The sequence below is a fragment of the Lepus europaeus genome, chromosome 10 (genome assembly GCF_033115175.1).
Source record: "Lepus europaeus isolate LE1 chromosome 10, mLepTim1.pri, whole genome shotgun sequence".
Classification (NCBI taxonomy): domain Eukaryota; kingdom Metazoa; phylum Chordata; class Mammalia; order Lagomorpha; family Leporidae; genus Lepus; species Lepus europaeus.
In genome coordinates this window covers 87,774,682-87,799,065 of record NC_084836.1, presented here as the reverse complement: position 1 = coordinate 87,799,065, position 24,384 = coordinate 87,774,682, and the positions used below count along the sequence as shown (strand labels likewise).

At 39.6% G+C, this 24,384-nt stretch overlaps 1 protein-coding gene across 1 annotated transcript in view; it reads left to right on the top strand.

The window, feature by feature from the left end:
* The window catches only part of SPTLC3 (serine palmitoyltransferase long chain base subunit 3), a 159,330-nt gene that overhangs the window by 49,499 nt on the left and 85,447 nt on the right, over window positions 1-24,384 (top strand). Inside the window, exons 3-5 of the mRNA XM_062203864.1 lie at window positions 4,561-4,715; window positions 5,294-5,442; window positions 23,348-23,472. Coding sequence (XP_062059848.1) covers window positions 4,561-4,715; window positions 5,294-5,442; window positions 23,348-23,472 — 429 coding nt within the window. The remainder of the gene's footprint in view (window positions 1-4,560; window positions 4,716-5,293; window positions 5,443-23,347; window positions 23,473-24,384) is intronic.

Below are 24,384 nucleotides of genomic sequence, written 5' to 3'. Positions count from 1 at the left end.
CTTATCGGCTCTAAGCTGAAAAGCCCTTCACTCAGCCCAACTTCCAAAGTGACCACTGCAGCTGAAGGGATGGTCAAGTAGGGTCAGCAACATTGCAGGCAGAACTGTAAATTTCTTGTTAGAGATGCCCCCTGCCTTTACCTGGCGAGCTCTCCTCCCAGGCCAGCCAAGTAATGAAAGCCAACAGAGTGCCTTCCCCTAGGAGGTTCACACCTCCCTTAGGATGTACCCCATGTGAAGAGATAGATAGGTCTGGGCCTCTGAATTTACAAGGCCTAAAGCCCACCAGATTATTATCAAGCCCCTTCTATCTGGTTCTATTTGCCTCTCAATCAGAAAACTTATTTGTAGCTTAGACAGCACCTTTCTTAGCTCCTCTAATAATGACTCTGTCCTTTGTTCTAGACCCTGTCTAGCACACTTGGGCCTCATTCCTTTGTTATCATAACCTCTACTCTACCACCAGTGGCTCTACTCCCAACCTGTGTGTACTGATGGTCCTCTTCCCCACTTAATGCTGTATAATTGTTCAAACCTGGTAAATGCCACTCTTAGGATCATTGGTTACTATCCTCACTCTGTCTTTTATGACCTTGTCTAAATATGATCAGAGTCGGCAAACTTGGAAGGCTTCCATAGCCTTGGCAACTCATGACGACAGCCTAGGGTGGTTACTGGCGCCATAAACTAGAGTGTCAATTTGTTGGGTCAACAACAAGAGCCATTGTGCACTTGCTCCTCATGTGGGATCTCTGTCCTTAATGTGCTGTACATTTTGATTTAATGCTATAACTAGTACTCAAACAGTATGTTTCACTTTGTGTGTCTATGTGGGTGCAAACTGTTGAAATCTTTATACTAAATTGATCTTCTGTATATAAAGAGAATTGAAAATGAATCTTGATGTGAATGGAAGGGGAGAGGGAGTGGGAGAGGGGAGGGTTGTGGGTGGGAGGGAAGTTATGGGAGGGGGAAGCCATTGTAATCCATAAGCTGTACACTGGAAATTTATATTCATTAAATAAAAGTTTAAAAAAATTTAAAAAAAATAGGTTTGAATCCCTGTAATTTGCCCTCAAAGCATTTGTCTCAATAAAGAGGTAGCTGCCCACATACACATAGAAACAAATTCTGGATCTGTGTCAGGAGGCAGAAACCTTAGGCAGGATGAAGTATTCCTCATTCTCTCTCTGGCACCACAACAATGCATCTTTATGAGGCAGGATATGGGGAAGCCACAGTTTTCTCAAGTTGATGCCAAGTTCCTTGTGTCTAATTGACACACCCACAAAAGTCTAGTGATCTGTGGGTCTTAGTTTTCTATGGTGCAGGTCAGGTTTTCTGTCAGCACTGTTATTTTAGAGGGGAGATGGTAAGCCTGAGGTCACTCTGAAGGCACTGCCTGGGAAAGTGGGTGAGGTCAGAGGCAGAGTAGAGTTCAAGTCACTCACCTTGCTCAGCCTGATCTTCTGCATGTGTTAAAAGGGGTTTTTAATTCCATGATTTCTGTTTTCCTCCACATCTTGTAGTTTGTGCATTTTGTGATTCCAAGTTTGAAATTTATTTTTATTTGATTTTACTGACAGAATGTGTTGACTCTCTTCTCCATCTCTCTAAAACAACTTAAAAAATATTTTGGGTAAGGGTCCTTACAAAAGCTAACCCTGTGATTCCATTCAGACTCCTGAACTACTATTTACAGAACTAATTCTCTCTTTTCTTAAAATATTTTATTTTATTTATTTGAGAGGTAGAGTTACAGTGAGAGGGAGAGACAGAGAGAAAGGTCTTCCTTCCGTTGGTTCACTTCCTGGATGGCCGCAACAGCCAGAACTGTGCCAATCCGAAACCAGGAGCCAGGTGCTTCTTCCTGGTCTCCCACGTGGAGACCAAAGCACTTGGGCCATCTACTACTGCTATCCCAGACCATAGCAGAGAGCTGGATTGGAGTGGGGCAGCCGGGACTAGAACCCGGCGCCCATATGGGAGCTGGCGCCACAGGTGGAGGATTAACTTACTGTGCCATGGAACCGGCCCCCTCTCTTCTCTCTTGATAGGATAGTTTTATATCATCATTTTAAGTAAGGCTTTACAAGAATTACAAATGGACATGAATATCATTTGGGGACATAGAATCCACAAAACAAACAATCTGGGAAAAAAAGTGAATCAAAAAGGAAATAGTTTGGACATGAGCTTTCTGGAATTACACAATCTTGCTGTCTCAAAAATATGACTCCTTGTCTGTGAGAACATGAAAGGGCCATATAGTTTTCATAAACTTGTAGTTTTAAATAAAACTAAAACCCGTGTCACCAGCTAGTTGGAGAGAGCACATTTGGTATGTTATTTTCAAATGGAACAAATCAAGTCTCCCAACCATCCTTGAACGTCACAGTGTCCAGAATGTGCCAAAGAACATTCTTTCCTACAGAAAAATCACTATTTATCCCTAAAAATGATGCCTTTCTCACTGAGGATCAAAGGGTAAAATGACAGAAAGGGCTGAGGCCCAGATCTTCCCTGTATTTTCCTCTAGAATGAACGAACTCAGGGAATGAGGGGTCGTCAAATCAACAGCAGAAGTTCATCTGCAAAGGCTTTCCCCACAGTTCTGCTTGTTATTTGGGAAAGCAAATCCATTTCACAAGGGGAAGGAGAGCAAGCAGCCCAAAGAGGATGGGAGCGAGAATGAGCAAATTCACGACCAGTTATTCCCTTTCACCCATCACTTGCAGAATAAGTAATTAGTGTGAGTAATGCTTGAGGCTCCCACCATCTGTGCCCAGCTAACACTGCAACCTCATCTTCACTACAAGGAGTAGACAGGAGATGGTGTCAGATAACCAGAAGCAAATCTGAAAATCAGAAACAAAGCAAGACCTTGAAATAGAAGTGAAGTCAGAGCTACCATGAGTTCTGAGCAAAGAATGATCACAGATGCCTTACGTTTTATTCACATGCAATCTTGTTAAATACACTCCATACTTCCAGCCTATACACCCATTCCCCCTAAGTGCTCTCTGCAAACATCCCTGCTTGTAACGATCTCATTCTGCCTTGGCACCCTCTCCGAGACCTCTCCTACAGCTTCCCTGAGTCCCCCTGCAAGATGTGGCTCTTCCTCCGCTACTCTCTCTAATGCTATCAATGTCCAAAGTTCTTGGCTTAGGCCATAGTTACAGCTTTTGCATTTTTCTTGCCTTGCTTTAACTACTGCAAGCCAGATGACAAAATTCAACATGCCTTGCATTCACCAACAGGTGGATTGCATATCCCTCCAGTCATGGGTTAACCTCAACTGCAAGAGAGGCAAGGTGCCTCCACCAGCTTCTCATCTCAGTCTCCAGGTCTTCAGCCATGTGACAGCCAGCTTCCTGCCAACAGCAGTCCTGCCAACAGATTCAAAATTTTGAGTTCAACCACATTTTTTTTTTTGACAGGCAGAGTGGATAGTGAGAGAGAGAGACAGAGAGAAAGGTCTTCCTTTTTGCCGTTGGTTCACCCTCCAATGGCCGCCCCGGCCGGCCGGCGCATCGTGCTGATCCAAAGCCAGGAGCCAGGTGCTTCTCCTGATCTCCCATGCGGGTGAAGGGCCCAAGCACTTGGGCCATCCTCCACTGCACTCCCGGGCCATAGCAGAGAGCTGGCCTGGAAGAGGGGCAACCGGGACAGAATCCGGCGCCCCAACCGGGACTAGAACCTGGTGTGCCAGCGCAGCAAGGCGGAGGATTAGCCTGTTAAGCCACAGCGCCGGCTTCAACCACACTTCTAAAAACATAGTGAGTAGGGATAGTCCAGTTTAGAACAGTTAACTGTCTATTGGTCTTAAGACCAATTCTTGTCTCAACTATTTTTTGTACCAATTAAATTGTCTTAGACACAAACACCTGTTGTTACCCTTCTGAAATTCTCCTTTTATAGAAAGGCTATGGGGACTCTAACACTTGCTCTGGGACATGAAATATACTGTTCTGTCATCTTTGTTATACTTCTTTATCCCATGTATTACCTCCCCTACTACATGATAAGTTTTTTTGTTTTTTGTTTTTTTTTGAGGGTAGAGTCCTCACAGATTTATCTATGGACCTCATCTGTTTCCTTGCTTACTGATCTTTGTACAAAACACAGACTTGCTGATGGATTATTTACATAGCTCTTCTAGATCTTCGCCCAGCCTTCAATTCTAAATGAAATACAAAAGAAAATGGGGGGAGGGGCTGGACCAGGTGTTTGGCCTAGTGGTTAAGATGCCCATATTGGAATACCTAAGATCAATACCCAGCTCTACTCCTGATTCTAACTTTGTGTTAATGCTGACCCTGAGAGACAGCAATGATGACTCAAGTGACTGGGTCCCTGCCACCAACATGGAAACCCAGACTGAGTCCTTTGCTCCTGGCTTCTGTCTCAGCCTAGGCCTGACCACTGTGGACATCTGGGCAGTGAATCAACAGATGGGTGTCCTCTCACTCTTTATTTCTTTAAGATACATTTTTAAAGATAAGAATGTTTTTTAGATGAGAGACCAAAACTAACCTTCCACCTTTGTTATAATAGGATTTTGTGCCCCTGTATCAAGACTTTGAGAATTTTTATACGCGAAATCTTTATATGAGAATCAGAGACAACTGGAACCGGCCTGTCTGCAGTGCCCCAGGACCTCATTTTGACATGTTGGAGAGGGTGTCTGATGACTATAACTGGACGTTCAGGTGAGGCAGTCACCAGGAGCAGTTTGCCAGGCTTTCAAGGAAACACTAGCATGAGTACCAGGTCACAGATGTGAAAAGCCAAGGCCTGGAGTGCCTGGTCTTATATTGCTCAGTCCTTAGCACTCATGATGCTAGTGCAGGAAGTCACAGGAATTAAGTTGCCAAGATGGATCATTTATTTGTAATTAAAGTGGGATCTGTGTCAGAAGAGACTCACAAAGCCAGCTGGGAAGAGCTCTTTTCAGCTTTCTTTTTACAAATTCTAGTCTCCGATTCCTTGCTGAAGGAGACAGTGATGCCCATGGCTCTTGTTCTTTCACAAGGTTCCTGCATAGCATGGGAGTCATAAAAGTGAGCACCCAAGACGAATCAGGGCTCAGTTATAGCTCAGAGTTTCTCCAGTACTTAGGTCCCTATCATTATGGGGTTCCTTTCCTCTAAAGGAAAACCACATTATGCTGACAACAGCATGCATTAAAAAGAAAATATATAATTTGGATCAGACCTGGTGCTTCTTGGATTCTGGCTTAAAAGTAAATGAGACAACCCTTTGTGTTCACTTTCATGTCTCTCTGCAGATTTACTGGAAGAATCATCAAAGATGTCATCAACATGGGTTCCTATAATTTTCTTGGCCTCGTTTCCAAGTACAACGAGTCTATGAGGACAGTCAAGGAGGTTTTAGAGAGGTATGGCACAGGTGTGGCCAGCACCAGACATGAAATGGGTATGTATGCTCACTATTTTAAAGCTTTGTACCCTTGAGTCTCAGCTTTCTTGTGACTGCCTCTCAAATTTAAATCATGTATAGAATATGTGCCTCAAACAGCTGTTACAAAATCCAAAAAGTAAAAGGATAAAAAAATTTGGAAATGTCAAGCATTATGCTGTTGCCAGGCAAATCATTAATTGTTTTATTTGTCCCAAATAGATAAAAATGGTCTCTCCCTAACCATATTTCTAAAACAGCTACTGTCACACCTCCTCCAGTTGAGCCTTTTCTGTTCTTCGGCTGACTTTCCTTGTTGATGTTCGGCACAGAATAAAATGATCTTGCTTCTGTGTGTGCATGTGGCCTGTCTCTGTCAGCAAACATGTGAGCTTCACGAGGAGCGGGATTGGCCTTCTGGAATGTGGTGTTGAATGAATGAACAAGTAATGTGTGGATAAATGATGAACAGGCAGGATGGATGGACAAGGTGGAGCAGACAGCTTTTCCCTTTCTCTGTTCGTGAAAACATGGTTTTCTTATTCAAGGGAGCAAAATCCGTGTGAAAGAGATTTCCACTCCTTTCTGCTTCAGGGAGAAAGAATACAGCAAGCTTGCATTTGTAGCGTGCTCTGCGATTCCTGGTGTGTTGTCTTTTTATGCAGCTTCTCATTTATTTTTCAAAAAGGAACATATATCCTGAGCTTTAGGCAGCACAGATGGTGTTATTTCCATCTTCTGGAGGAGGAAACAGAGGATCTTGGCATGTAAGAGATGTGCCCAGCATGGTTAACAAAACATCCTAACTCCTAGCTTAGGTCAGTTTTCTCTCCTCAGCAGTTCACCATCACAGTGACACCTGCAAGTTTCACAAATTCAGTCCAGGCCTATCTAAGAAAAAGAGGCAAATCTAATAAAAAGAGATTTACCTTTAATGAAAAACAAACCACATGCCCTTCTTAGATGAACAGTTAGCAGAAGGGTTTTAAGAACAATGCAATTGTTCAGCACTGTGAAACAAATGATTCAAACTGGACAAAGTATCTTTTTTATCCCAGCATTCAGTAAATACTTAGCTAAAGCTCCAGAGTGAATAGTGGTGGCTCAGATTTCTTAAGAAAGAGAACTTATTTATCTTCATTTTGAGGCACAGGCTGGAGACGTACACAAGGCACTGGGGAGTAGGGGTGACTGGTTGTTCTGCACTTAGAACTGAGTCACCTGTGATGCCCCATTTGGAGATGGACAGAGACTGGGAGAACACTCCCATCCATGAGAGGCACAGAGTCAGTAACCTTTGGACTGTTACATCCAATACCAGGTAATACCAGGGTTGTTGGTGAACATGTAGGAAACACATTTCAAAGACCACAACACTAACTCAGGGAGACAGAGCACTCCCCCTTCATAGCAGCAGAAGCCAAAGGGAGGCAGCCTGATGCAGACAATAGTTTATCTGCCACGGGAGCCAGATATGGAATGTGGGCCCCTAATCTGCAGGTTCAGCCAACACCAGTGAGTCCAGGCAGAAGTGCAACTCCCATTTGTTATGTCCATGACCCAAGTTCTTTCTCCACTTACAACTGTTTCTGAATTGCTAGGGTTCTTAACATTACTGGCTTCACCCAGTTCTCTAGGTCAGATTTTGAGAAGATATTGACCGTTTCCAAGTAAATAAAGATCCAAACAGAAGCCACCCACACTAATTTTAGGCAAATAGAAAGATTGGATCATGAATATAAGCAACCCATTAAGAAATAAACAAAGAGAGGACATTTGAAAGCATTCTGTGCTATAAACAATAATCATAACATAGCATGAAAGAGTTAGGAGGAGCACAATTCTGAAAGCCACATACTCTAAAGTATACAACTAACTTTTAGGAAGCATTTCTAAAAATGTTTAATGGTGTGAATGGATAAACAATGAATATTAGAAATATAGAAATTTAACAATTTTTCATAACCAAAACAGTTTCTTGAGGAACTAAAAGTAAAAGTTCAAGAACACTTAGTTACGTAAAAGGAACTTCCTGAAGCTTTGAAAATATTTTTCAAAGTTCTAGAGGGGAAAAGAAACTACAATTCATGTTACAAAGAAAAATAAAACAAAAAGAGAAATCAAAAGAATACACTTAAAACATAGTAAAAGGATAAAAGACAACACATACTATTTTGACAATAAAAAGTAACTAGAACACATTTGCCTACTAGCAGAAGTACAGTGAGATTCATCGAAATTTGAGTTAAATTTTTTAAATCTAAGTTTTAAAAACATACTGAATTAAAGTGATCCTAGTGGGTGAAATATAGAAGGATAGGTGCTACCCAGCCATCTGCTTCTTCCCTCCCTGCTTCAGCCACCATCACCCTGCGCTTGGTGCTCAGAGGGAGGTCCAGCCAGTGGAAAGCAGTGAGGAAAGAGCCCAAGAGGAAGGTTGTTTGCTGACCCCACACCTGCTAATGTGAAACGAAGCCCCCAGCTGCAGCTGGAAATGATACCTTTCCACACACAGGCACAGAAGTACAACTGCTGTGTTCCCGGTGGAAACGCCATACTACTGTTTATTTCAGAGTAACACTGAAAAATAGTGGAATACAGAACCAAGAGAGACTTTGACTTACTTTTGGGTCAGTTTAATATTGCATGAATTAAGGGAAGTGGGAGGATGTGTACTTTATATATTGTAAATATGAAGCAGAGTGAAATAATTAAGCATGAAAATGTCTAAAACATTTCTTAAATTTTATTTGAGAATGAGAGAGAGAGAATAACAGAATGAGAGATTGAGAGAGAGAGAGCCCTTTCATCTTCTGGTTTACTCCCAAATGCCTGTAACAGCCAGGATAGAGCCAGGCCAAAGCCAGGCCCTCCCACACAGGTGTCAGGGACCTAACTACTTGAGCCATCATCAGCTGCCTCTCAGATGTGCTTTAGCAAGAAGCTGGAATCAGCAGCAGAGCTGGAACTCGAACCCAGCCACTTCCTCTTTTTTAATTTAAAACTTTTATTTAGTAAATATAAATTTCCAAAGTACAACTTTTGGATTATAGTGGTTCTTCCCCCAAAACCGATGCTCTCACCCACAAACCATCCCATCTTCTACTCCCTCTCCCATCCCATTCTTTATAAAGATAATTAAAAATGAATCTTAATGTACAGAAGATCAACTTAGTATATGCTAAGTAAAGATTTCAACAGATTGCACCCACACAGACACACAAAGTATAAAGTACTGTTTGAGGACTAGTTTTACTGTTAATTTGCATAGTACAACACATTAAGAACAGAGATCCTACATGGGGAGCAAGTGCACAGTGACTCTTGTTGTTGATTTAACAATTGACACTCTTGTTTATGATGTCAGTAATCACCCAAGGCTCTTGTCCTAAGCTGCCAAGGCTATGGAAGACTCTTGAGTTCACAAACTCTGATCTTATTTAGACAAGGCCATAATCAAAGTAGAAGTTCTCTCCTCCCTTCAGAGAAAGTTACCTCCTTCTTGGATGAAGCCCCTTCTTTCCACCGGGATCTCACTCACAGAGATCATTCATTTTGGTCAATTTTTGCCATAGTATCTTGGCTTTCCATGCCTGAGATACTCTCCTGGGCTTTTTAGCCAGATCTGAATGCCTTAAGGGCTGATTCTGAGGCCAGAGTGCTGTTTAGGGCATTTGTCATTCTATGAGTCTGCTGTGTATCCCTCTTCCTATGTTGATCGTTCTCTCCTTTTTAATTCTATCAATTATTATTAGCAGACACTGGTCTTATTTGTGTGATCCCTTTGACACTTAATCCTATCTTCATGATCAGTTATTAATTTAAACTGATCACTTTAACTAGTAAGATGGCATTGGTGCCTGCCAACTTAATGGGATTTGGAGTCCCATGGCAAGTTTTTAGCTTTACCCTTAGGGGTAAGTCCAAGGGAGTGTGTGCCAAAATATACATCTCCTCCCTCTCTTATTCCCACTTCCACATGGATGCAGGTATCCCAAGTGGCATCTTGATTGCTGCTCCAAATGCCCACCCCCAAAATATTTTTAATTGTTGTTATTAGAATGCTGTAGTGAGAGTTTTGTTTTTCGTGATCAGGTTGTCAAAAATGTTATGTGATAGTGGAAGTTTTTTTTGTTTGTTTTTTTTTTTTTTTTTTTTTGACAGGCAGAGTGGACAGTGAGAGAGAGAGACAGAGAGAAAGGTCTTCCTTTTGCCGTTGGTTCACCCTCCAATGGCCGCCGCGGTAGCGCGCTGCGGCCAGCGCACCGCGCTGTTCCGATGGCAGGAGCCAGGTGCTTATCCTGGTCTCCCATGGGGTGCAGGACCCAAGGACTTGGGCCATCCTCCACTGCACTCCCTAGCCACAGCAGAGAGCTGGCCTGGAAGAGGGGCAACCGGGACAGGATCGGTGCCCCGACCGGGACTAGAACCCGGTGTGCCGGCGCCGCAAGGTGGAGGATTAGCCTAGTGAGCCACGGTGCCGGCCAAGTTTTTTTTTTTTAATGATACCAAGTCGTGAACTCTAAACCTTATGGCTTATAAAAGTTTTCCGAGACTGGTACTCAAACGCTTTTCAAGCTGTCTTGCCTCCAAATTTTTATTTGACAATTCACTAGGATAACTGTTTACAAAGGGATTCTGTAAATCACATAGACTTTTGGATTTTCAGTTCCGGGATTGAGCACTGTGTATAAATATTCATAACATCTGAGTACTGAAAATCAAACAATAAGAAATACTTCTATTATGTAATCATTTCCACTTTTGAATTTGTTTATCTGATGTGGAAGGTGTTTACTTGAATACATTAATTTAACAGTGGAGGACAGAGTGTAGAAGCCTTAAGGCAAAAGCAATGCATAATTGTTTCTTTGTTACATGAACAAAGGTTCAAAGAATAACATGAAACTTTAAAGATAAATAAATGAATTTCCTAAACATATGATGCAAATATGAACAAAAAGGAAAACAGAAGTTAAGCTTAAGTTACAAGCAATAAAACAGAATAAAAAATATGTATTATTAAAAACTATGTAGAACATTCACAATGAAAACAGATATAACTTCTCTAGGCTTTCTACATCCAATAACCCAGCAGAGACATATCTGGCTGTTTATTTTGCTGTGAACTAGAAGTTAGAGGAACAGTGAATCACGGGGGGCCTCCAAAAGTGTGGATAAATTTGCATGCCATGAGAAAAAAAATCAAGAAAAATAAAAAATAATAAATTGATAAAAGACCATAATGTACCACTCAATACTTGAAAATGAAGCCACAAAAATAAATACATAGAGGATATTAACAATGTATTTTCTAATGATTAATTCTAAGTTGAATATTTACCTACTGGATGTTGAACCTTAAAGCACATATATCAACATACTTCATTGAATCTTCATAAAAATTTGCTAAATATTATACCACAAAAAAATCTCAGAGCAGGATATGAAATTCCTTGTTTCACCTTTCCTGGTGCACTCTCCCTAAATAAAGCCCTCATGTGCGTGTGTATTCCTCTCACTTCTCTAAATAAATCTTACCATGCAGCATTAAAAAAATACTCAATAAATTGTCAAAAATAAAAACAACAAAGCTAGCTATTAAAACTAGAATTGGATAAAAAATTTCCAAAAAAAGTTTTAAATCCCTCTTTTAAATTAGACTTGAATCAATAGGGAAATGAAATTACAGGTTCATCATATTTAGAAACTAGCAATATCCCTGAGATACAATTAGTTGTGCACTCGAAAGAAAATGCATAGTCTCCTTTTACTAAGTAGAAAAGATTGAAACTAACAACTTGGGCAGCCAGTAAAGAATAATAAGAAAGCAAAAGTGCTGAGTTATTAAGCTAAAAAATAAAAATTCATGAATTGCAGAAGAGTACTAAGCTGAGACATCTGTATTCTTAATAAATTACTGGAGGTGATTCGGCTAAGGAGCCACAGAGGATCACTAAGCTACCATGACCTTAATCCCAAAATTTGACAAGTATTGATGAAGGGAAAACTTACAAATTAACATCTCTTAGAAAAAATATCATATAACAACCTCTATAACCCAACAGTATAGTCAAGTAACAGGATACCATGATTAAGTAATTCTATTATAAGGCTATAAAGATAGTTAAATAATTGGATAGTTTATAACATTCAAAGATCAAGAAGTAAACATATCATTATTATGGTAGATGCCAGTAAGCACTTATAAACTTCAGTACCCATCCTTCAAACATTTTTAATGGGATAAACATAAAAAATAGAATACAAATTTTCTAACTCAAACACAGTGACTGTGCTATAATTTGTGGTGAAACACTAGATGCATTCACTTTAAAGCAGGGAAAAGATGATGATGCCTGCTTTCACCATGATTTTAAATAATTTGTCAAAGTACTAAATAATATAATTATTCCTTTAATTTTTACTAAGCCACTGGGTATATGTTGAATGACTACTCTGTGACAGAATTAGAAGTACCTGCATATCACAGGAAGAGGTGAAAGAACCATTATTTGCAGGTGAGCATAATGTTCACCTTTCTGGCTTTCTGTTACCTAAGAGAAGCAAGATAGACTCCTAACTGGGTTGTTCTTGGGACCACTGTGGAGAGGAAAAGGAATTGAGCAATTGGGACAATGGGGCTTTGCACCTGCTCACTTACAACAGTTTTCTTCTATTTTCTCCCACTTTGCATTCAAACATTTATTAGACATCACGAGAGGCTCAAAAAAGTCCAGTTTTTTAAGTTCATATAGTAAAATCAGTCATCATCAATAATCAGTAAGGGAATGTACAGGGGAAATGATATTATTAATAATTATGAATAAAAGCAGGAAGCATACAGGGAATAAACTTATTTTGAAAGGGTTTAGAACCTATGAAGAAAACTAGAAAACAGTATTGTAACTCTATCAATTCTTACCCAAATGGATATGTAATTCAAAAATACTACTCAGATCATTTATGGGTAGGGTATGAACAGGTCTAAACTGAAAATCTAGAAACACAATTTTGCACTCATTTGTATATGACAAGAACAATATTTCAGATCAGTTGGTAAAGAATTACCTCATGGTTTAATCTTATGATAATTGGCTGATAAGATAAAGGAATGACAGAGTCTACCTCACATATTACATCTTTGTAAATCATATCTAGATAAATTCCAAATGTATTTGATATTGGAAGTAAAAAAAAAAAAATAAAGCAACCACGACCAATACAGACTATATAGGTACAATTAAAAGTGAATGAATGGATGGATGGATAAAATAAAACTACTAGGATAGTTCAAGTACAAGACACATTTATACAAGTTGTCCAGTGAGGGTCCTGGTAGGAATGCCAGACTGTAGCTTCCTTGATGTGAGCAGTGCTTCTTTTCCAGGCTGCCACATGGCCAATCCTTCCTCAGTTCTACAATCCACGATGACCTCTAGTCTCTTCCAGGTGAGCTCAGCTCACTCTGGCAGGACACTCTGTTAGGTGGGCGGGCTCCATTTTAAATGCCTTACCCAGTGACTCAATGCCACAGAGGGCACCCTGGTCCATGAAAGACAGTCACTCTTGCCTTTTGGAGGAGAGACAGCTTGCTCCCACCCCAACAGCAAGCCACTGTGTTTGCCCTTCAGGGTTCTCAAGCCTGATTCACACAGTAGTCTACTGTGTCCTCCCATTCCAGGGAACCAGAAAAAGCACTCACAGAAATCTTAAGGGAAAATATCCAATGAAGAGAAATAGTTAACCCTCTGTACATGTTGAAAACAATGTTTACAAAGACAAAAGCAAACAACAAAATTAGAAATAGTTATTCTCAATATATATGATAAAATATTGATTTTCTAAATAGACAAAGACTATTACAAACTAACAAGAAAAAGAAAAGGGGCCACATTATTGTAAAATTCAAAACATGTAAAACAGTATATCCAGGGCAATGCACTGTTTCTCAATCTTTTTTTTTTTTTTTCATTATCATCTCAATCTCATGACACTGATCTACTATAAACCTGTTCATGTACTCACGGACATCTGTACTTTATATATGAATAGAGTAGCCATTCTTCCCAAGGAACAAAATTTTCCCCTTTTGGGGCAACATTGCTCCTATTGAGAGTGCACAGGATATAATTAGCCTTGAGGGGAAGTAGATGGTGACCAGAAGTGGGCACAAGGTGCTTCCCAGGGGATGCACATATTCTGTTTTTTATTATTACTATGTTGTTGTTGCATACTATGTTGTATGTTCATTTTGAGGAACTTTATAGAGCTTTACACTGATAATGTGTTTTCTTTTCTGTATGTATACTATAGTTCAGTGAAAATTTTACGGGAAAATAGAGACCCAGGGAAGGTCATTTCACTTAGTGATTAAGAACCTGATGAGGCTTTCTGCAGCCCACATTGGAGTGCCTGGTTTCAATCCCTGGCATCACCCTGATTCCACCTTCCTGCTAATAAAGACCCTGGAAGGCACCAGTGATGGCTCAAGTTGTTGGGTTCCTGCCACCCATGTGAGAGGCCTAGACTGAGTTCCCACCTCCTGACTCTGCCGCAGCCATTGTGTGCATTTAGGGAATGACCTAGCAAACAGGAGACCTCTCTCTCTCCCCTCTACCTCTGTCTGCCTCTCAAATAATTTTTTTAAACCTTTTAAAAATTGATTTAGGGGCCGGTGCCGTGGCTCAATAGGCTAATCCTCCGCCTTGAGGCGCCAGCACACCAGGTTCTAGTCCCGGTCAGGGTGCCGGATTCTGTCCCAGTTGCCCCTCTTCCAGGCCAGCTCTCTGCTATGGTCCTGGAGTGCAGTGGAGGATGGCCCAAGTCCTTGGGCCCTGCACCCACAAGGGAGACCAGGAGAAGCACCTGGCTCCTGGCTTTGGATCAGCGTGATGAGCCGGCCGCAGCGCGCTGGCCACGGCCATTGGAGGGTGAACCAACCGTAAAGGAAGACCTTTCTCTCTGTCTCTCTCTCTCTCACTGTCCACTCTGCCTGTCAAAAAATTAATTAATTAATTAATTTAAAAAATTGATTTAGGAATAAGGGGAGAAAGAAATATAAGCCTATGGAAAATATTCTGCTCCACTAATAATTAATAATGATTAAGACACTGAGTTAACATTTTTTCACCTAGCTGGCATAAATTTAAAAAATTATTTCTAAGGAGTAAACGAAAAAATGTCTTTATAGTACAGTAAACTGGAAGACAATTTGAAACTGAAGCAACAGAAATCCATTTGAATCACTAATTTTATTTCAAGAAATTTTGTCTTAGAAAACATATAATTATTTAAAGATGCCCAAGTATGTTCCAGAAAAAATGACTTCAGTGTAATTAATAATGTAAAAAGTAGGAAAACAAGTGAATTCCCAATACCAAGAAATTAAGAATTTGGGTAGATCTGTTCAAAATATAACTGGTGGATCTATTTCACACACATGATTTAACCATAAAAATTATACTGTAGTCACCAAGCACCATGGTTAAGTTGCTTGGTACAAATCCCAATTTTCCTTTTTCCAAGCTAGGGACTGGGATAAGTGCATATTCTCACTAGGCTTCAATTTTCCCCTCTGTAAAATGGGAAATACACTATTAGGAAAATAATATAAATTGTAGACCGCATATATAAGTTATTTAGAAATGTATTGCATATGAGTATTTGTATCAAGATCATATTTATTTTGTGATCTTTTCATTTTTTAAAAATAATCTCATATTTCTTGAGCAAATTATTTTCTTACATCTTAAATGAAGTCAGATGTTTAGGCACAGTCTTATGGAAGAGAATTCTGGTGCTTCAAAAGTGTCGCCACCACATCAGACAATCTTGCTCTTCCAGCCTACTGAAGGTACTGTGCTACAGGCAGTGGGAGATTCTTGACCCTGAAACAGTAGCTATCAAACTGTAACTCACACTGGAATCACCTACAAGGCTTAAAAACAACATGGGTTGCTGATTCTACTTCCAGAGTTTCTAATTCAGCAGCTCTGGAAGAAGACCCAAGGTTTTCCACTTCAAATGAATTCCCAAGTGATGTTAACACTGCTATGCTAGGAAACCCTTTGAGAACCACTGGAAACTATATCATATGGCTGACTTTCTTGACCAATTTAGACAAAAGTTTTCCAAAATGCAATAGTCCTTTACTTTGTGTGGCGTGAACATCACACGTGCGTAGGAGATAGAGTCTGTTCATGAAAAAATGGCAAGTTGGTAATAAATACCCCAGAAAATCAATGAAGCAAGGTGGTTTTGATCATTGAATTATTGCTGGTCAAGAGTTCTAAATCCAGGAAAGGTTAGATGAAGGCAAACCATTCAGAAGCTTTCTCTCATTTCTTCCTCTTTCTACATTTTTACTCTACAAGGATGTAGAGTTTCTTGCTCTTTCTCTTCCTGCGGACCCAATGGTTAAGAACAGAAATATAGTACCAGTATATTATTTGCATGTATACAATCTGTAAATCCTTTGTGCTGCCTTAGTTTTACCCAGCAACTGTTAGTCATAAGTTCATTTCTAAGAACACAAACTCATGAAATGCCACAAGACTAATTCTTGTGCCAATGAAAGCTCATCTCTGCTAGGAAACTTTTCTGCCCTTAAGGAAAATCTCATGCTTGTCTCGCATCTGGGGTCTCTGAATATTATGCATACCCAAAGTCAGCTTAGTTGAAAACATTCTTCCAAATTATTACTGCAATTTGGAGAAGTAGCCTCCAATATTTTTGTTTTAAAAACACCAGAAGGAATACATTGACTTAGAAATCCATGCAACTGGATGTAATAGGAAATCCTTTTCTATTCTGAAGTTTCTGGTGTGATTTTCATGTTAATAGCAATGTGCAAATTTGCTGAAATTTCTCTTCTGTTGTTCAACTTGAGAACATTGTCCTTAATCATTACTTTGTGAAATCTGCCAACTTATCTTCCTGACAAGTTCTTTGCCATCATTTATTTTATTGAGATTCTTCCTGTGTTTCTTTCTCAAAGACTTAGACACAGTCTTATCAACCCAAGCTTTTGAAGAAGAGGATAAGCCTGAATTTTCACAATGTCTAAATGAAACATATTTTAAATAAACTTCTGCTTATGGCTTTCTAGCTCCTCTAGGGATGAATAGTTTCAAAGAAATGGCTACCAAATAGATATCATGCTTCCCTTTCAAATGCAATTCTAATTAATATATTTTTATGCAAATCAATGCTAGGAACATTTTAAAGCAATGGATTCAATTAAATAGGCAATAAACTTCCCCACCCCAATTAGTTAATTTACACAACAAAACCCTTCTTCCTAAATAGTGCCAATTCCTCTCAGACCAAATTATTGTAAACTCTGATTAATGAGATTTCATTACATTTCTCTCAAATGCCTTTATTTTCATTTAACAACATTTGTAAGAAGGAGTCTCTCAGAGGAATTGTTTAGGAGTAGGAAAATGAATGTGTATCTTGGTTTCTGAAAGCTTTATAGCGATTTCCTGAGACTTAGCAGGGTTCTGACAAGGTAATTGCCTTTCTCTTGACAATGATAGATCTTATACCCCAGCCAAATGTCAACTAGCAGGGATATTTCTGCAAGTAAAGAATTGGCTCTATAGGTTCAACAAAGCCAAGTCAGCACAGTGATTCAACAAGATGTACTATTAAATTTTACATAAGCATTAATACTTTCCAACAAATTTATGCCTGGGACGTGAGTAGGGAAAGTTGAAGCTCATATAGTTTCAGAATTCCTAAATCATTTACCTCTACCTCTCCCCTGACACAAATACCATAAGATGAGACACTGGGAACCCAGAGATTTTTTTTTAATGACTTGCCAATCAATGTTCCTCCAGTCTGTAGGTTGAGAAGACCAGACATCAACTCTCTTGAGTCCCATTTAAGAGCTCTTTGCACTGTACAATCCTGCTCACAGCTAAAGCCAGGGACCATTTATATCAGAGATCACTAAACTAACCCTACTGCCCCCTGTATTTGTATTGCCCACAAATTAAGAGCCATTTCTATTAGTTTCAAATGATGAGAAAAATAAAAATACAAATAACATTTTGTGACACATGAAAATGATATGAAATTCAATTTTCCATAAATAAAGTTTCATTGGAACATAGTCAATTCTTTTGTGTGTATCTGCTTGCTTTCACATTACAACGGCAGAGTTGCATAGCCAGAACAGCAACCATTTCTAAACTATTTAGTCTATAGATTTCTATAAAAAAAGTATGCTCATTGAAAAAGTATAGGCATCATGGTAATTTGGAGAAAAGAAGCTTCTGGATTTGCAAACCAGGATCCTTCACCTGGACTAAATATCTTATTACATCCAAATATATTAGGAATACATATTAACTTTTATTAATATGGGCATCCATTGAATATCCATTGAGGGACACCACGGACATCATCAATGTCTACCTCCAACTTTTTGCATTCAGACAAACGGGAACATTTAGGATGGTAAAAGAATAACTGAACAAAAATGTACGACCTATCCCTCATTATAATGCAAAAGAATTGCGGCAAGATGGAAGTCACTTCTGATCATCTTGTCACTAGTGTTGCTTCTAATACACACAACATAAATTAAACATGTGACCTGATTTTTCACCTGATGTGAAAACCACCTGATGTAGACTGGCAGAGTTGAAAAGATTCAGGTTTCAGAGTCTAGAAATTTATCTAGGCTTCTCCTATTTCTCATCTACATATTCAATGTGTCATGATGATTCTTTAGAACAAAGACATATATATATACATATATATGTATATATATATATATATATATATATTCCTTGAACTCTGTACAAACATGGATACCCTGTGTACTTTGGCTAGTGACAAGTCACAAATTGGCTAGCTTCCTGTAGACTTTCTCTGAATGTTGGCCAAAGTCACTCAACAGGCACTCCAGCTCTAGAACCTCCACCAGATTGGATATGAAAAGAAGAGAGCTAGGGTACCACCAGGGCTTTTCGGTGATGCTAGCACATGAAATTCTTTGGCCAGAAAGGTTGATGCTAGGCCGGCGCTGAGGCTCAATAGGCTAATCCTCCGCCTAGCGGCGCCGGCACACCAGGTTCTAGTCCCGGTCGGGGCGCCGGATTCTGTTCCGGTTGTCCCTCTTCCAGGCCAGCTCTCTGCTGTGGCCAGGGAGTGCAGTGGAGGATGGCCCAAGTACTTGGGTCCTGCACCGCATGGGAGACCAGGAGAAGCACCTGGCTCCTACCATCGGATCAGCGTGGTGCGCCGGCCGCAGCGCGCCAGCAGCAGCGCGCCAGCCACAGCGGCCATTGGAGGGTGAACCAACAGCAAAGGAAGACCTTTCTCTCTGTCTCTCTCTCTCTCACTGTCCACTCTGCCTGTCAAAAGCAAACAAAAAAAAAAAAAAAAAAGAAAGGTTGATGCTGACTTTAACACAGGAATCACCATTGCAATCAAAGTGGAACAGAGGTAAACTGATAGCAATGGTACAATTGAATACCCAGATGGGGTAGCTGGTAAGTCCCCAAAGGAAACAAATGCATGCTCTTAGGTAAGGTAAGGGAATAGTCCACAAACAGGACCATCTAAACCAAAAATGAATAGTAACAGTCTGGAAAATAGTCTTCACATGTGCCACAAAGAAACATTGGTAATTGTGAAACAGTTTTGCTTATTACACCATACTCTCTTATTAATCAATGTCAGTATGAAGGCCAGCAAACTCTGTGCTCTGACTAAAGAGCATAAGCCCATCAGCATCAATAAAACACAGAAGAAGTGTATAGTCCACAAACAGAATGCTGGCACTTTATCCTGAATCTATTTTTTTTTTTTTTTTGACAGGCAGAGTGGACAGTGAGAGAGAGAGACAGAGAGAAAGGTCTTCCTTTTTGCCGTTGGTTCACCCTCCAATGGCCGCTGCGGTAGTGCGCTGCGGCCAGCGCACCACGCTGTTCCGATGGCAGGAGCTAGGTGCTTCTCCTGGTCTCCCATGGGGTGCAGGGCCCAAGCACCTGGGTCATCCTCCACTGCACTCCCTGGCCACAGCAGAGAGCTGGCCTGGAAGAGGGGCAACCGGGACAGGATCGGTACCCCGACCGGGACTAGAACCCGGTGTGCTGGCGCCGCAAGGCGGAGGATTAGCCTAGTGAGCCGCGGCGCCGGCCTACTGAATCTAATTTTTATTGATTTGACAGATGGCAGCAAACCCAGTGCTTGGCACATGGAAATATTGCTGAGAGAGCTGGCAAAAGGATATGCCCAGTTTGTATTTATTCTTTAACTTACAAAGCATATTTTAAGTATTGCAATGGATAAATATAGACAATCAAGGTAGGAATAAGAGTCAATATATTCATAACATACCAACCTGGAGATCCATTGTCACTAGCTGATTTGTGACTCGTCACTAGCCAATTTGTGACTCTCAATGACTACCAGATATTCAAATGTACCAAAATGTCATAGAGAGAAACAGAAATCAAAGTATTGTGTATTTATTTTTACCTTCACCTAGAAATATAGCTACGCTTTCTTGGGGTTTAAAAGATGCCAATATTCATGTACTAAGGACAAATGTCAAATTTAACAGAATTACTGAAGTACTCACTTGGACCACCAGCTGCAACTTGATGCCGTTACTCAATCACCATATGGCTTGATTGTTTGCAGTAAGAAAACTAGTCAATTTTATCGTAAATAATTTGTTTCTTCAAGCTCTTCCTATGTTTTTATTTCTGGCATAGGAAGCACAGGAGGAAAGCAGGATTGAGCCATATTTTTTATTATTTCTTAAAGACTCTCACCACACTCCCAGTCAACCCAGTATAACTTTGAAAGGCATGGCTCCCTAAATTGGAAATATCCAGCCATCCTGGGGGTCTCTCAAATTTGTTTATAAAATATGAGCTATTAGATGAAAGATTTCTATCTCTGCCTCTCCTTCTGTTTGTAACTCTGTCTCTCAAGTAAATAAATTTTAAAAAGTTTTTAAAAATCCCTGAGCTATGAATATAAAACAAAGAAATTCCATAATAGTGATGTTTGGTGACTACTGTTTCCTACAAATGAACATAAGCCCCTTCATACAAAACGGCTCATAACTCAACTCAGCTGTGAGACATCCATAATGGAAATTGGTCTATTTAAAAATTACAAATCACTCATCTACTGGAAAGTCAGAAAAATGCTGGTGTCTGAAGACTTCAGACAGACACCTGCCTTTCCTTTCTCCCCCAAAGGCTTTAAACCAAGGCTAAAGGTAGAGACCCTGTAGTGTGCAATCTCTCAAGACGGTCTTGGACACACACACTTCTCATCAGTTGATTGGCTGTCCTATTTCTTGGCAATGCATCCCATATTGTCCTAAAGACTGTTAGTGAGGCAACTATTATAGATGAAACCTTAGGATGGCAAGTTTGGAGAGATGAAGGTAGAAGGTAGACACTATGCACTTCTGGCAGTTGCTCTATTCTCTGGACAGGAAAGACTCATGGGGAAAGTTACCAAGTAGACAGAGTCTGGGCGTGTTCTGTCTCTATCAGAGGACTTCTCCAGGAACAGGTGCTTTCAGGCTGGTATGCACTGCCATGTCATCTTGTTGCTTTGGCACTGTGTGGTTTTTGCTCAGCTTCCCCATGCCACCCTATTTCTAAATTCATCATTTCATTTCCCATCAAAAGACTCCACACAATTCTACAAACACCAAAATGTGTCAGTGCTGTGTGAGGCATTGTGGTTACCAAGACAAACATTTCCAATATTGTCATAGCATCTGTGACACTAAGAACATCTGTGATACTCTTAACTAGTACCTATGGAAGTCATGGGATCTCACACACTTTATCACTCATCAAGGAGTCTTTCTGTGATAAAGAATATTTTCCCAGGAACTCCCTCAGTTCAATTTCATGATGAAGGTTGTTGGTCTGGAAGAGATGAACAATTCCACCTGGGAAAGCTGATAAAGCTTACGAGAAAAGATGATACATGGAGTGGGTTTCAGAGAATGAATGGGAGCTGCCACTATAGCATCAAGACAATTTTATGTGGGGGAAAAAGCAAGCTATATAAGAGAAGCCTAAAAATGCTTCTCCCCAATCCCTCCAGAAAGTTCAGGGAGAGGTAGCCAGAGTCCATTCAGCTGGCCAGTAGAACTGAGGCCAGAACTTGATCTCACCCCCAGACCAGTGGCCTTTTCATGACATTTCTTGGGGCCATTCCCCTCTGGGATGGAATCTCTTATAGGTAAAATCAAATCTGACAAATGACTATGTGCCCATGTTGCTTTATTTAGATTTCAGTTTTTCTTTCTGCTCCAACTTATACATTTAAGTCTCCCCCCTCAAACCTTGAGTAAGATTGGCTCTGATAGAATCCTTGTTTTACTCTCACTTCTAAAAATTTTGGGAATAAATGAATTCTGGTTTAAGAGGAAAGGTTATCAACCATCATTATATGACACTGTAGTCGTCATGAAGGATAAGGATTGGCCAAAACATACTAACAAATTCCTCTAACTTTAATCTTAGCAACAACTCCTATACTCTGTGGATGCCAAGTATAGTGTCTTTTGACCTGTGCATTTTTCTGTTCCCTCAAGTACCTCATTTACAAAGAATTTCCTCAATAAAGATATAATATAAGGCACTGTGGAATTTTAAGCTTTATAATAGCTATATTTAAAAAGTTTAAAAAGTGAAGTTAATTTAATATTCTATTTAGCATTATATATCCCAAATATTATCATTTAAGCATATATTCAACATAAAAAACAATAATGAGTTATTTTACATTCTAGTTGTTGTTGTACTAACCTTCCAAATATTGTGCATAGTTTACACTTAACAATACATGTCAGTTCATACACTAAATTTTCACTGATTAATGTGAAATACAATCCTATATTTAAAACAAAGTTGTGTTAGTTGAAAATATTTTATAGTACTTCAGTTATAAAAGGTAAATTAAGTTAATTAAAATTTTAAGGAACAAATTTTAAATTAAAATGCACTATGGCTATTGCCAATGGCCACAATATTGGAAAGTGCCCATTTAGAAATCTCAGTGATAATGAACAGGAAACATTGAAGCATCAATATTTGCTGTCAGCAAGGCCTGAGGTTTCAGAAGGTATCAAAGTGGAAGCAAATAAAGGGTCAGAGAAAGGTAAAAATGTGAACTTTGAAATTAGACTATATTATCTCTGCAGCTTTTTATCTGTGACCTCATTTACCTTTGAATTCTTATCTGTAAAATTATAATACTTGCATTATTGGGCTTCTAAGATTCAATGAGGTAACCCAAATACCAGGGTTAGTGCAGTATGTGGTATGATCCCAAGGTTCAATAAATTATAACTAGTTTTATTGGTACCTATGGAAGTCATGAGATCTATTTGCCTTTAGGTGTGGTGAACCTCAGAGAGAGATATAGGGTTAGGATAGAAAGGAATTATGGTATTTTAAATACAGATAGAGAAAATTCCCCCAGTAATCAGTGAAAATCAATAGAAACAAACCTGTATAACCAGCATCTAGATTCAGAAATAGAATGTTAAGGGAACCTCAAAACTATACTCATGCTCCTAACAAAAGTATCCACTATCCTGACTCCTAAAGCTATAGATTGACTCTGTATTCGTGAACTTTATATAAATCAACTCATACAGCCTGTGCTCTTAAATGTCTGACATTTTTCATTCAACAACATATCCTCATTGCTGTATGTATTGATACATTCTTATCCAGTGTGAGTGAATAACATTTGGATTGTTTCTAAGTTGGGGATACAACAAACCCATGACAAATTATTGCCACACATACTCTTGTACAGGTATTTTGGTGATGGGAACGTACTTGAATTTGAGTTTTTAATGTTGTGCCACTAGAAAAGAGAAGGCTCACTCCTTGTATAATTTCATGAGCAGGTACCTTGGATAAGCATAAAGAGTTGGAGGACCTTGTGGCTAAATTTCTGAATGTAGAAGCAGCTATGGTCTTTGGAATGGGATTTGCAACTAATTCAATGAATATCCCTGTACTAGTTGGAAAGGTAAGCATTTGTTAATTATTTTTCTAAAGTATCATTCCTAAGATTTATAACTCTGAGCAGTTCCTTTGTTAGAGTTTAGCTAAAAAGGTAATTTTCTTAGATTAAGTTGATTAGAAAGCTAGATTTTTAAATAAAGTTACCAGTTTAGTCCAGCAAATTTCTTCATTGTAATATTTCAGATTACAGAATTGCAGCCCTAGATATGGATCCAATTTCCTCTTTGATGATAGTTTAGCAAAATCCATCAAAATGTTAGATCTTTCAATCTCCATTTGCAATGTAGCTGTTATTAAGCATTTATTTGGACAACAATATCCATTTAATAAACCACTTTTGAGAATCAATGTCTTTTTTTTAAATTTTTTATTTGACAGATAGAGTTAAACAGTGAGAGAGACAGAGAGAAAGGTCTTCCTTCCATTGGTTCACCCCCCAAAATGGCTGCCATAGCTGGTGTTGTCCAGATCTGAAGCCAGGAGCCAGGCGCTTCTTCCTGGTCTCCTATGCGGGTGCAGGCACCCAAGCACTTGAGCCATCCTCCACTGCCTTCCCGGGCCACAGCAGAGAGCTGGACTGGAAGAGGAGCAACCGGGACTAGAACCCGGCGCCCAGATGGGGTGCCAGCACCTCAGGAGGAGGATTAGCCAAGTGAGCTACAGCACTGGCCCCAAGAATCAATGTCTTAATATGAGACAATATACAGGGTATAAGACAAACAGAATCTCTTCCTCATAAATGTATGCAGTTTTCAATCTAACAGAAAAAACAATATGCTATCTAAACCAGAATGAATACCCTAGGAAAGACATGCACATACATGAGCAAGGACAAAAGAGTACCCTGAACTCTTCTTGAGAAAGCTTGTGATCCCCATGCACAGTGGGTGACATAAGAAGAGAATTTTAACAAAAA